General features: G+C 39.8%; 2 protein-coding genes across 2 annotated transcripts; one reads left to right on the forward strand and one right to left on the reverse strand.

Moving 5' to 3' along the window:
- The first annotated feature begins 1709 nt into the window (after positions 1-1709).
- Positions 1710-4374, forward strand: LOC306888984 (uncharacterized protein). Its single transcript, XM_079447620.1, has 3 exons — positions 1710-2164; positions 2489-2718; positions 3803-4374. Exons 1-3 carry the CDS (start codon positions 1740-1742, stop codon positions 3898-3900), a joined length of 753 nt encoding a protein of 250 aa, XP_079303746.1. The 5' UTR covers positions 1710-1739; the 3' UTR covers positions 3901-4374.
- Positions 4375-4506: 132 nt separating this feature from the next.
- ipo4 (importin 4) lies at positions 4507-13724 on the reverse strand. The gene is made up of 30 exons (XM_079487519.1): positions 13324-13724; positions 13126-13212; positions 12755-12834; positions 12609-12650; positions 11768-11897; positions 11362-11541; positions 11191-11256; positions 10883-10984; positions 10696-10779; positions 10406-10555; positions 10271-10324; positions 10070-10179; positions 9879-9987; positions 9655-9784; positions 9394-9507; positions 9206-9319; positions 8959-9082; positions 8757-8868; positions 8437-8570; positions 8285-8362; positions 7955-8012; positions 7749-7854; positions 7244-7437; positions 6340-6390; positions 6088-6213; positions 5689-5915; positions 5474-5606; positions 5273-5377; positions 5117-5186; positions 4507-5032 (listed from the first exon to the last, which is right to left on the reverse strand). Exons 1-30 carry the CDS (start codon positions 13387-13389, stop codon positions 4902-4904), a joined length of 3267 nt encoding a protein of 1088 aa, XP_079343645.1. The 5' UTR covers positions 13390-13724; the 3' UTR covers positions 4507-4901.
- Between the last annotated feature and the right edge of the window lie 981 nt (positions 13725-14705).

A 14705-nucleotide genomic window follows, 5' to 3' on the forward strand; every position in this document is an offset into this window, starting at 1 on the left:
TAATACTTCAACATTGTGCATAAAACCTGCTCATTGACTGAAGCATTACATTTTGATTTGGACAGGGTTTGTTACATTTTAAATTCATTCATGTGGCAGACGCTTTTATCCAAAGCGACTTACGAGTAGGAGAGCATTTAACATTTTGTGAACATGCTAAACATGTTAACAGTACCATTAGCTCACATGCAAGGCCATGCTACTAGGATGATTAAATCTGGAGTAAGAACAACAATATTCTTTTAAGACACAAGACAGACAGTTATTGGAAAGTCAAATAAATGTTGAACAGGTATGTTTTTTTTTTTTTAAGTTGTGTAGGATGCTGGAATTAGGCTGGCAGTTCATTCCACCACAGGGGAACCACATGAGTAAAGGTTTTTAACAAGCGATTTGGAACAACCCGGCGTCACTCAAAATGGTGTGAGAACCCATGTGCCTTAAGAAGGTGGTATATATAGAAAAGAGGAGGGGAGCCAGAACTGATCCCTGAGGAACTCCAGTTGTGGATCTGGATATCTTGCCTCTCCAGAATACCTTAAAGGATCTGCCTGTGAGATAAGAGTCAGCTAACTAGTTATCATGAACACAACAGACTGGAATGTGGCGTATCCCAAGCAGCTTGTATTAGTGTAATGGAAGGACAGAGGTTGAGAGGCCACAGAGGAGACACAGGTCCATAAAGATTTTGCACAAGTATGACACGCACCACATGATCATGAACATGCAGAGTTATGGGGCGACATGTTTTCTGAAGACATTCAAATGTGGCACTTGGCTGTAAGCGCACAGTAAATCGCTCCGTTCAAGTAATCACTTGTCACAACAAAACTACACTGCATTATCTAAGTTCGGTAGTTATTAAACAGAGTATTTAACTATTTAGTTTATCTAGTAGAAAGTACTAAGTGACATCGCTGGACACATAAACCAAGTGATAAAATAAGTTTGGCACCATTTTAGTCAGTAAGTTAGTTAGCTGGAGAGTTGGTTGAGCGGTCAGTTAGATGGCTCGTCAGTCAGTCCGTTTTTAGGTAGTAAGTCGGTTAGTTTGTTAGTTAGCTCATTTGTTGGTCAATTTGCTTTTGTTAGTAAGTTGGTTAGTCAGTCAAGTCAGTTATTCTGTTAACCAGATAGCATAGGTAAGAGCTGCTGTGTAAAAACATCTCATAAATGTCTTGAAAAGCCTGTTTTACGTACAGTACATTCTAAATCATAAACAACTTACAGACATCATCAATATGTCTTTATGACATCTGACAGCAAACATCTTAGAGAGGGGTTGCAGACTTGTAAACAATCAATTTACATCGTTGTAGATGTAAATGTAGACGTCTATTAAATAGATGTCTCCAAGATGTATGTGTGCTATCAGGGTAGTTAGTCGTTAGTTAGCTGGTCATTTAGTTTGGTTTTATAATAGTAAGCTTCTTAGTCATGGAATAGGTTGTTCACGTAGTTAGTAAGTGTTAGTTATTTAGTTAGAAAGCTGACAATTTAGTTAGTTTGGTTGGTTTGTCAGTTGTGTCTTTTAAAGGAAATTCGTAAGAAATCTGTATTATTGAAGGAAAGTCCTAATAGGCCTACTAAACACAAGCAGCACACCTTCACGTGTTGGGAGGAGGATGATTACAAACAACTCTCCATACTGTCATTCGTCAGCCTCTGACAGACTAATAAACCTCACAGGTCAGCGCCACATTACACACATTCACAGTGACCATTTAAATCTCCACTGGATGACTGAATATTCCATTACAGAGTCTACACCAGCCAGGAGAAAGAGGGAGAGAGAGAAGCATCTGGGAATTAATTTGAACTTAAATCAACATCACTTAGCATTTTTGCCAGAAAAACCTAAACAGACAAACTTCATGATCCTAGACAAAGATAAAGAACGACTGCCAGTCAACACAGACAGCGCTGTCAAACTGGCAGGTCAGGAAAAATATTCAGAGGTCCAGCAGAAGGCTCGGCCGCAGGAGACGCAGGTGAACAATTACACTGAGGAGAACCACTCCGACCACCCCACCAATGACAAAATGGTGCGAGCCGAGCTGGAATGGAGTGTGCCCATGTGTGTGCCCCTGCCCATTGACGTTTTGAACCACGACCAGGCGTTTCCTTTTCTGAACACCACGCTTGCTGACCTGGGCATTGAAGAGTAAGTTAAATGTATTGATCAAATGTGAGCTTTGTGTGTTGGTTCATTTGTTTATTATATTTAAAAAAAAATGTGTGTTTTTTATACGCCATTACTTTTCTGCATATTTTGTATTCATGAGGTCTACTTTAGTCAAATGAGTGTTTTATGGAACATTACCTTAGTAATGAGCTTGCAAAATATCCTTTCCAATTCTCTAAAAAAAAACTATAATGGATGTTTATTCTTAAAATGATGACTCTTGTACTGGAATTATGGAGTCACACACATGAAGTTTAAGTCACACATACCTGGGTGTCATTGTTGTTATCGTAACACACTCAGGTCAGCTGTGAAGGAGCGTGTGGTGTGGGTGGACACCAAGCGCACGCGGGTGACGGGAAGGACCGGGAAGCTGAAAGAGAAGGAGGTGACGGTTCTGGAGGTGCGTGTAAAAGCTCAGCATCCCGGAGAAGCTCAGTCTCAGGAGGTCATTTACAGCACAGAGTCCCACACCGATCGCTCGTTCTGCAGGAGCGGGGTTGACATACTGCCATGGAGACACACACAGCCAGGTGGGGACAGAGAGGGGCTACAACAGTTGAAATAATCAATATATTTAGCAGTCTTTCGCACTTTCATTTGAACGATCACCACATTTCATGTTCAGCAATGTTTTAGCGTATGTGGATACACGGTCCTGTAAAATTTGACTGGGAGGGGTGCACTGGAGTTTGAAGCACTGTTTTAGTTGAAAGCTCATTAAGAGAATGGCTTTTGACAGCTTGAATGGATCTGTTTTGTCGTGTGGGTAACAGTTTCATTTAGTAAACCTTTCTGAGTAATTACTTTGAGAAATTAGCTGTCAGTGCACATGAAGTCTGTCCTCAAAAGAACAATGCATTTGTGTAAAGATGAACTATCAACACTCATAAAGAACTAAATGAAAGAGTTCACACAAAAATGAAAGTTCTGTCATAATTCACTCATCCATTCCAAACCTGTGTGAGTTTCTTTCATCTGCAAAACACAAAAGAAGATATTTTGAAGAATGTTGTTAAACAGACAACATTGAACCCCATTGACTTCCATTGTACGGACACAAAACCATTTCTAAAAATATATTCTTTTGTGTTTTGCAGATGAAAGAAACTCATACAGGTTTTTTTATGACATGAGGGTGAACATGACAGAATTTTTATTGGGTGAACTATCTGTTTAAGAAAACTCTTCATTGGAAATTACGCATTGCTTATATTAAAATGTATCTCATCCTACTTTTGTTGCAGACCTTTTCTCCTCACAAATAATTTCATATGGCATTACTAGTCATTTTTTGCACTCCGTCGGTTTCCATTAGGCCACCATGCCCGAGCTAGTAATAATATAACGCTTTCATCCTGACAGTTAGATAACATCTGCAAATCAGTGAGGTGAGCTAACATTACATATATACGGCTGCTGAGTAAGAGTGTTTGGTATGCGCACACTCAGCAGTCTATTCTGTGTTGAGTGTTGAGCGTTTGATGTCCTCTCTCATCACAATCCTCTTGATTTTTAAACCACATCCCAGTTAGCAAGTAGAATTTATCAAGGAAATCTCATATACATAGAATGTCATATGGACACGGCAAATAACAGGCTTTTGTTTTCCCTCAGCTGAAAATGAACACCCGCCGGTGGAGATGATTCTGGCTGTAGACACACTGTCAGAATCCAAGCCCAAAGGGCAGAAAACTGGACCATCAGAGGTGTGAATGAAAGACAATGCAATGAAAGACCTCGTTTACAATGAGGTCTGTTGTACGTTTGGATGGTTTAAACTGCTGTGTGACAGTACAATTGTCTGAATTTATCCATTTAACTGAATGATTTTAATTTGCTTTGTGGCAATATAAATACACTTTTGTCGATATATTAATATTCTACAATAAGAGGTTTCAAATGTGTATCAAATTTTTATTTTAGAGTCATCTACATTACAAATTATATCTGCAATGTTGAATCTTCTGCATTATTAAATGAATTACTGCTGCCATGATCAAAAGAAAGTATTTTCAATAAATTGTTATTTACAGCCTGCTTTCTGTGCACTTTATGTAATGTTATTGTAGAATTTGCAGATGCTTAAAAGTACAATATTTTACTGATAACTGAAGAAAGTATAGTAAGATCACTATGTTAAACCCCTGTCCTTCTACATTTCCTATAATAAAGGTACTTTTTCAGAGAAATGTTGGCTTTTTTAATAAAGAAATGGATTTTTTTTTTGAAAACAAGGTATTCTTAAACTATGTTACTGTAAAGTTCATCTCCGAAACATGAGTGGCAGGTTCATCTATCAGAAAAGACAGGACCAACGTGAACAGTTCATAGAAATATATTTATTTCACCGCAAGTGCAATTCAACGCTTCACACTCAAATATCATGCCGTAATTTAATGGAATATGAGCAGTGGTTGCCAAAGCAGAAAATGCTTTGAGACATACAGATAACTGACAAAGCAAACAAAAACACCAAACTCCTCATCAAAGATTAGTAAAACAAAAATGAAACTGACAAAGAGTCAAGTAGGCAATAATTTAAGAGAAAATAGTCTCAATGTCTGCATTACAGTATTAAGGCAAATGCTCCGGTGAGTTTAAGCTCAGCTAATGGAATTTTGCCATTTGTGTTATAATAAAAAATCCTATTATCAATCAGGCAGGCTTTCACAAGAGTGGAAGGTCTCTGGGGGCACTCAGAACCAGGGGGGTGCTACGATTGACTGACAGCCATGGTCATCTTGTTTCTTTGATCATCAGGAAGTGACATCACAGCAATCTGAAATTCCTGCGAGTGTTGCAGAGCTACACCTCTGAGCAGCACCAGCATAGTGTTTTGTGTTTCTAATCAGAAAAAAATGGTATAGCAAGTAAACTGTGATGTTATAAACATGTCACCCAGAATAAAAAACAAACACACTTCCTTACCGTTATCGATGTCCTTTGTGCCCAATAGATGACAGGCAGCAGACACTATCGGCTTGAGCTGACTAACAACCTGGAAGAAATAAAAGTTACCCAATAGGATGCCATCTATATAGGGAGCTGTGAGCCGAGCATGCTGGGATAGAGGGAGGCGTTTACCAGGGTAGGGTTGTGCGAGTAGAGGACGGCCAGACAGTTGTAAATGGTCTTGTTCTCCTCCATGTCCTCCTTTAGAGGGAGACATGCCACCAGTGCAGGAAATACCTGTGAGCAAGGATAAGTTAATAAAGTATGCTTAATTGTAAGATATAACAAATCGAAATAACCAAGATAAGATATGTGCATGGTTTTGTGATCAACCTGTTCGAGTGGGACCCCCTCCACATGGCTCAAGATCATCCTGCAGAGAGCAGCACACAGGTTGTCAATCACTCTCAGGTCTGATTCTTTAGAGAGTAGGTTGGAGAAGAGAGACAGCATCAAGGGGTAGTCACTGAACAACAGGGGTCAAGGACCAAACAGAGAGGTCAGGGAACAGACACACACAAACTTGCACACTTGACTTTAAAGGATACTTTGCGACGATTGGTCCAGCCGCCTGTGCGAGAGCTCCCAGTGCAAACACACTGTTATTGCGCACCTCTGGGTCGTTGTCCTTCACTCCGGCCACAAGCACCGGCAGCAGCCGTTTGGCCAGCCGCCCGGCCACCCCCCTGCCTCCATCCACACCCACCAATGCGTGCAGGATCTCGCCGATTGTACCGATGGAAAAGGAGCGGTCTGCCTCAGTGCAAGATGATTTCTAAGAAAATCACATAATCATGAAGAAGTTTCAAGAATAGTAGTATGCAGACTTAATTAAAACATGGCTTTAAATAAATTAAACAAAGTATGCAGTGTGCATTCTACACTGCATGCTGTAGGCAGGATGCCTATGAATACCTGTAAAACAAACAAGAGAGGGAAAGACTCACAGCTTTGCTCATGATGAGAGGCAGCAGGTCATTGAGGTGAGGATAGAACGTCTCGGCAGGTACAGCTGATGCTAAAACGGGAATCCCTTCCCCAGCAAACTCCTGCAGCATGGCATCATACTCCGCCTGCCACACATGCACACACTTTATTCCTCACTGTCACTACGCATTCGTCCCACTCTTTTAAGTCATTTGTGTCGTTGCTGCTGAACTATGACTAAATCTTCAAAGCTGTTCAATTATTTTAAGCACCTGCTGGTCGTCATCGTCTGTTTCATCTCCACCTACATCCTGACACACGGTCTGAGCAAGACAGAGAAAGAAGAGGATTACAAACGTAAGAAAACACCAACCCACATATGACTGCAGATTTATGACATCTTTAAAAAGTGAAAATAAGCTGCCGAATGAAGGTCTGTGTCTGTTCAGTACGGATGTTTATTCGATTACTTCAAACCCATTTAGCCTGACACAGATTAAGGCTTGTTCTTGACGTAAAAGGATTTTCAGAGGGTAATTTGTCTGTGATAGTGTTCATCTGCTCTCTGTAGATGCCATTAAAGAAATCTCATTTAACAATGACCAGACACCAGAGCACAAGGTGTTCCGAGAAGAAAACGTATAAAGGGATAACGTACCCAAAAAAGAAAGTTCTGTCAATTACATGTTTTTGTAGATCAATTATTTAATGTAAAAAAAAATGTAGGACACAAAAGTACAATTGTGGGGAGGGCATAATAAAGGCACACACCGGACGTGGAAGCTCCATTGTTTGTAAAAATCAACATATTGTTTCAATGCGTGTACACACCGGGGGGGCTCCACTACAACTCAGGACGCCGTTCTGAGTCCTGCAGCGCCACAACGCGCCCCTCGCATAATATCAAATTAAATTGAAATCATCTTTTATGTACACACTGACATCACCATAAGCTGCAAGATTCATTTATCTGTTCGTGAATTACAGAAGTTAATACAGAAACCTCTCGATTCTACCACATTAGAGCACTCGGCGCTTCCGCATCTGGTGTGCAACCCCCGTAAGGCCGAATGAATGATAAATAAATTCTTGATGATGGGTCAAGAATGATGGACGACATAACATAACCAGTCAAAGTTTCTGAACTTTTGGTCAGAAATGAAGAATGAGTCTGACCTTTTTCTTTAGTACATCTCTGATGGCATTACTGATCTCAGCCAGCCTCCCTGGAACCTGCAGTGCCTCCCCCTGGCAGGACTTAATCAAGGCGTTCATAGACTCCAGAACAGCCATGACCACCTGTCTCTCCCTCTCCTGCCTTACTGCCTCCAGAAAACAGGGCACAACCACCTCCAGCAGCTTATGCAGAGCTGCAGATAAAAAGAGAGAGAGACCATTGATCAAAGACTTCTGGGAAACTATAGAAAGAGCTATTTCCTCTTCACACTGACTGAAGCTCATGTAACTAAATGAAAAGGAGAAAAAAACACTGAGAAGCACTCAACATCAATAAAGTCAGTTAAAAGTTAATCCTGTCCTGTCAAGCCAAGTTCCTCCTAATTATTTTCTGGAGGCATCAATAATGAGCCAAAGACACCGAGCTGATGAAAGGAAGCAGAGGGAGTGATGTGAATATTAAATAAAGAGACTGTGTGTGTGTGTACTGTGAATGCGGGTTTACCCAGGTGGTTGGCCTCAGTTGGGGTTTCCTTCCATACTTTGTGCTGAGCTCGGCAGAACTGACCTAATGCACCAAAGGCAGCTCTCCTCACATCCTCATGGGGGAACTGATGGATGCACAAGCACAAAACACGATGAACGTCACTAACGCAAGGATCAAACTTACTAGAAACACACATGGAACATGAAACAGCAGTAGACGCTTACATCACAGAGCTCATAAACCTGCTGGAAGCTCGATTCTAGGAAGGGCTGGAACGCCACTCTGGGAAACAGAGACAATCAACTGGATTTTAGGTGTGTGTCTCAGTTTGTGCATGACAAAAAAGTGAATGAAATGCTGACGTTGTCAATTAACTGATGGCTTAAAACAAAGTCCCACTCCACATAATATCCTGTTCAACATTCTATTACATTCAGGAATACCTATTTAGCCGAACATCTTTGCTGCATTGAAAGTATAATGGGAGCATTACGCAAATCTGCTTATAAAAGCAAATGCATGAGCGTGTTTGTAATATGTTAAGCACGACTCACCCAGTGTTAAATGCGATTTCACCCAAAGCCTCACAGGCATCTTCCTTCTCATCGATGTAAGCATTTTCCACATTGAATCTGTAAGATGACACTTTTGATAAGCGCTCTTATATGAGAGAAAGTAAAATGACAGATAAAAGAGAGAGACATACCCTGCTATATCCCTGTCGTCAACTTCATTCTCACAGTCTTCTTCTAAAACAATATCACCCTCTTCACCTTCATCATTAGCATCATCATCTTCATCATCCAGGAGCACGAACTGTTTGTCTTCATCTAAATGAGCCTGTGCGGTAGACGGACATATGAGGAATGATTTAATGTTTTGAGTACATAAACAGTGGTTGCATCTCTTTCGAAAATAGACACTATTTGGGAAATGGTCAAATATTTTAGATATTAGAGTTCAAAAATATAAATATTATGAGGCCACCTTGAAAGTTAGCTAAGTTTAAAAAAAAATTGCACTGACCGTCACACCCTCTGTGGATCTGAGTGACAGTTGCATCAGTGTGGTGATGGACGTCAGGTGAGGGTTTAGACAATCAGGACTCACTTCGGAGACAGCAGAAAATAAACTATACCTGTAGAGAAAGAGGAAAGGAGAGAGACTGAGTGTCTGTTTGTATCAGCTGTGAGTATATGACTTTTTAGATCAGATGTGAAAGTCATACGTGCAGCGGCGCAGGTCAGGATCATCCACGGCATTGGTGAGATTCAAACCTAACTGCACGCATTCAGCCGCCAGTGGATTGAAGACCTCCTGACCGACAGTGCGGGCCAACACAGAGAGTGTGTCTGTGAGAAAAACCGAGAGGGAAAAATGACACCACAGTATGCTACATGATGTCTAATGCAAGCATTCAGATGTACAGGTTACAAATAACATGAAAAAACTGTGATTCAGCTTATCTGTTTTACCCAGAGCCTGTGTCTGCAGAGCTCTCATCTCCTCCCGTGTGTCTGTCAGGAAGCCCTTCAGACTGTCGATCACCGGAGGAAAGTAAGGCACTAGCATCTCTTTGGCTGCATTTGCTGAGGAAGAGAGTCATCTCATGAGCCTGATCTGAAATATTATAAATGCTGTTTTAATGAATACTAAGAGTTACCAATCGCTCCTATGGCACTGACAGTCAGCTCTTTGAGTTTGAGGTTTTCTGCTGTGTTAAGTGCAGACAACATGGTTTCCATTAAAGTGGGAAGATAGGGCTCGATATCTTGACCTGATAGCAAAAAGAAAGATGGGAGAAGTTATAGGTACTACGTTTTTATGCCTTTTAAGAAATAACTTAAGTCTTGGATTTAACATCAGTCAAATATAATACAATTTTGAAAGATCTGCATGTATATGATTATATTCGCATTTTAACCTAAGCTCTCTAGAAAGTTTTCCAGGGCATAGAAGGCTTTGGTCATGTGTCCGACTGTGGTCTGATTCACTGTAGACAAGTATCCAAGCAACAATGGCATCAGCTCAGTGTGGTATTTACTCACATCCGGCTGCGAGAGAAAAATTTGAATCATCAATCTACTTACTGATGTATATAAATTCAGTCAAAGTCAAACATAATCAAAATAAAAAAATCTATCTGACCTGAAGGTGTTCTGAAAACTGCCCGAGGGCAAAGAGGGCTGCGCTTCGGACCACCTGGTTACTGTCTGATAAACTGCGACACACTGTTTCAAGCATCGATGACAACATCCTATCACACAGAAACACAACAGAAAAGAAATTAAACAAACTGCTGTGTATGCATGTATGTATTATTGTAGATTAAAGCTTACTTTGTGCGGATGTGATCTGCACAGCCCTCAGCCAACACAGCCAGACACATGAGACCCCCCTTACGCTCATATGGGTTCTCACTGGCCAGACAGGCCTTTGTATGAGGTAACTGCAATAAACAAGATGTATTTTAGCACGATAACTGATTTGGAATTTGAATAGCTCATCTTTAGAATAAGTACATTTGTTTCTTTACTAACCAGTTGGTGGAAGAGTTTTTCGGGGGGCATGTGAAGAGCCATGGTGTCAATAACCTACAGGGAAAATAATAATAAGTAGGACAAGTGTGTACGGTAATTAGTACGGTAAGAGATAAAGCCGGAGAGGAAACCAACCTGAACAGCAAAGTGTTTAGGATTCTCACTGTCACCATCCGTATTACCCTCCTCATCCTCTGGGTCTTCTTCTCCAGGAGGGGGCACTGCGCTCAGTATAGGAAACACTACTTGCAGGATCGGCTGTAAAAGCTTGTGCTTTAATACAGCCTGTAAAACAAAATGTTTTTGGATTAAAAAATAATTAAACTAAATAGAATGAAAATAGTACGTTTAAAATTGTAACCAAATTGTTTCTTTTCTATCAATTTTAAACACAAAGTTGATGTTTAACAAAAATAGGGGCTCACCTTGTTTTTAAGTCTGATGAGAACAGCAATACATGAGAGAGCTTTAACACGCAGAGAACTACTCAGAGATACATCTGCACTGATCTAGAATGAAAACATCGACTTTTAACATGTCTATATTTACAGTCAAATGTTTTGTTAAGCAATCTGAAACAGGTTTGATAGACGACTGTGTGCGTGGACAAACCTCCAGGCAAAACTGCACAATCTCAGTGATGTGAGGGACAACAATGGACACCTCGCTTTCCATCAGCTCATCAAAAACCTCCATGGCTTCGCTGGCCTGGTCCTTAACACATCAAAACCCAACACAGCGTATGCGATAAAGACCTAAGGATTGCCACTGCCAATGGGCCTTAATTGCCATTTTGCATACAGATCAACCAGGCATGCATGCAATTCTCACAGTGCTTAGCACATCATTGAAGCACAAAGAAAGCAGTGATTGGAGCGTTATCATATAAACACACCCAGAGCGGATCAAAGCGGTCTCACCTGGTCCGCCTGAATGAGGTGCTTAAGAGCAACGAGCAGTTTGGGGATCAGGGATCGCATTAAGTTCTGAAAGACAGAAAAACAACAATCTGAAATAGTTTTCCTCTCGCCTTCTGTGCATGTAACAATAAATGTCACAAACAACAGCACACAAAAGAAAATAGAACAAACCATCTCCTCTGTGCCGGTGTAGGCCGTGATAGATGTGAGGGTGAGAATGCAGTAGTACAGAGCTGTAGGGTTGTTCAAGTCTTGAAGAACATTCCCAAATAACTGAAGAAGCTGCTTGTAGTGGGGCTTAAAGGGTTCTGGGTTTGATCCCATCACCTTGCTGAGCAGTAACAAACCCACCTGGACAGAAATAAAAAAATGCCATTTTAAATGTGCTAATAGTAAATCCGGGTATCTTTATCATTCTTTTTGGTAAGTGTTTTGCGAATGTGATGTAGTACTTCCTAACGTTCTTCAAAGTACTGAGGGCTACCATGTAAATACTATACTAAATGAATGCTATGATCACTCAGAACCATGGTAACCATCTAATACCGTCACAAGATTTTAAAAGTCGTCTTGTAACCTGTCTGTCTTGTGGGTTGTTGCTTTTGGTGGACTGGTTTATTAGGATGAGAAGAGCAGGCCAGCGGTCCGGAGTCTCGTGTTTTACTAGCACTGCGCTTAACTGAGAAAGTGAATGACGAACTGTGTGCCTAAGTTATAAAAACAAGAAAAATATGGGGAAAAAAGTTTAATAAATAAAACTTGAATAGAACAAAATACAAAATGGTTTACTAGTAATCGCTGCTTTTTAGTCCTAGAGTAAAATGAGGTTTGTTGCTATACACATTAAATTGACATTGACTACAACATACAAAATGCTGTCTTGTGATATTGTGGCTATTAAAGATAGTAATATCACAGTATTATTTAAAGGGATAGATCACCCTAAAATATAAATTCTGTCATCATTTACTCACCTTAGAATTGTTACAAATCTGTTCTGATGAACACAGAGAAAGATATTTAGACGAATGCTTATCACCAAACAGTGATGGGACCCCATTGGCTACCATAGTAGGAAAAATTACTTGATTTTTTTTTTCTGTATTACACGAAAAAAAATATCTTATATATTTTGAAGAATGTAGGACTGTAAACAGTTCTGGGGCACTTTTGACTAGCATTGTCATTTTTCCTACTATGGTAGTCGATGGACTGTTTGGTTACAAGCATTCATCCACATATCTTTCTCGGTGTTCATCCGAACAAAGAAATGTATACAGGTTTGGAACAACAAGAGAGCGAGTAATTTTTTGCGTGAGCCATACCTTCAAAATAGGCATTTATTTAAATCATAAAACAATACTGTACTGTTACATTCAATAGCATTGTTTTAAAATGACATAGTACTTAGGACTTACTCCGTTTCTTGCTGAAACGCTTGTAGAACCACTGCCTTTAGACTGAAAGAGTAGAAAACAGGTTACAAATGATCCAAATGTACATCGAGATACAGGATTAACTCACTATTTTCTGATTTACTTCATTTAAGAAAGAAACATCAAACCTCTCTCTGTGATCCGGACTGATCTTCTTCCAGTGTTTTCTCACCCTCATCCTCAGCATCACTGCGGCTGACTGGCGTATCTGATGTTAAAATCAAGGACATGCATATATAATGCGTCTCAAAACTAAAACGTTCCTACGGTCTGATATCTCCATATTTCGTGATTCAAATGTTATGCCATACATCATTATTTTATGTTTCTCACTTGGATTTGCAAATATCTAACCAATACAAGTTAATAAAAAGTGCTTGTCAACTTTGACAACGCAGCATTTAATCATTTAAAAAGTACATTGTTTAACATTACTTGGAAAACAGCGAATCTGGGCACACGAGGATTAAGAAGGACGATATGAAAATGATAACAGTACCTGTCCGTCCTGCGATCCCGTCATAACTGCGCATAACGCAGGAATGATCGCTGGATCCTTAAATGCCTGTTTCAACTGAGCTGTCGCCTGATAAAGATGACATTATTCTATAAACATCGTGAACTGATTGAATACAAAATGTCAAAGTTTGCCAGAATGATGAAAATGACAGCTCTTTAGGAGTGTGTTAAAAGTTACCTGCTGAATAACAGCGTTATCGGGCTGCGTCAGCTGTGCCAGGATGCGCTCGAGCTCCTCTGACATGATTTGACCGTCAAATTCTTCGTTAATACAAAAATAACGAATCAAAACCCGACGCCGGTTTCTAAAGCAAACCAGATAACAGGAAACTAAACGGTGAGAAGTGGCGACCAAAATATTTGTGTCTAACTATTGTATAGTGTTATCTTAATGTAATGTTATCATAGCCCAAGTTAACTGTCATTAAATGTTCATGTTCTGCACGAGGGTGTGAGTTGCCAAAGTTAGCACGCGGGATGGAGAGAGCCGCAAACGCCTCGTGAGTTTAATGTTAAAGGGACAGAAGCACCAAAAGCGTGAAGACAACCAGACGATTTGGGAGTGTTTACTACTACAGCGCCTGCTATAGTAACGGAGGGAAATATATTATGCAAACTTGGATTTTGTACAGCAAGGGATCATGTTGAGGCAGATGACCGATGAAGAAGACGAGGTGCTAATGGCCTATTTGCATAATCTCAATTAGAAAGACGCAAACGAAAAACAACCATTATCAACACTACTGAAAAATAGGCCATTAAAGTTGCCTTACAGTTGACTCCCTAAACCTGATGAATATTTACATTACATTTACATTTACGCATTTGGAAGACGCTTTTATCCAAAGCGACTTACATTGCATTGTATTATACATTTGTTTCTGACTAAACCTGATGAACCAGGTTGATCGATATAGAAAAACACGAAAACTACTTAAATCAAGTGTTGTGATATTATTAACTTCCTGAAACAGTTAGGACAATATGCAGAAACCATAAAGCGATATATTTGTGAATTTGTAAACAAGTGAGATGCATTGGAGCGACCACCACCCTTGGCACATCTATCGTATTTAAAGTAACAGATCTTTACAATCAGCTCATGATTATCTTATATTTTCACTTCTTACAGAAATATTTCCATTCTAATGCTCCAGAAAAGGGTCCACTGCAAAAACATCAATCCATGTGCAATACAAAGGCAAACTTACTTAAATCATTCCAGCCATCCAATGCTGGTAAATTCCTATGGTCATATATTGTTCAAAGTTAAACAAGTCTAGATTGAACCATTTAAGAGCACTTATTGGTAACTTTGAAAGAGGCTTTGTGGTGTATTTGTAGGATTAACCATAATGATCAGAAATCAAGAAGGACAATAGATAAAAGGAATATGCACTAAATAAACAGATTTTATAATGTAGTTATATTTTAGTTTTAGGTTACAGTCATATAAAAATGGACAATCAGTAATCAAGCATATTTATTGTGTTCAATACTGTCATTCACATTTACATTTAGTCATTTAGCAGACGCTTTTATCCAAAGCGACATACAAAG

The sequence above is a fragment of the Barbatula barbatula genome (assembly GCF_947034865.1).
Source record: "Barbatula barbatula genome assembly, chromosome: 23".
Lineage (NCBI taxonomy): Eukaryota > Metazoa > Chordata > Actinopteri > Cypriniformes > Nemacheilidae > Barbatula > Barbatula barbatula.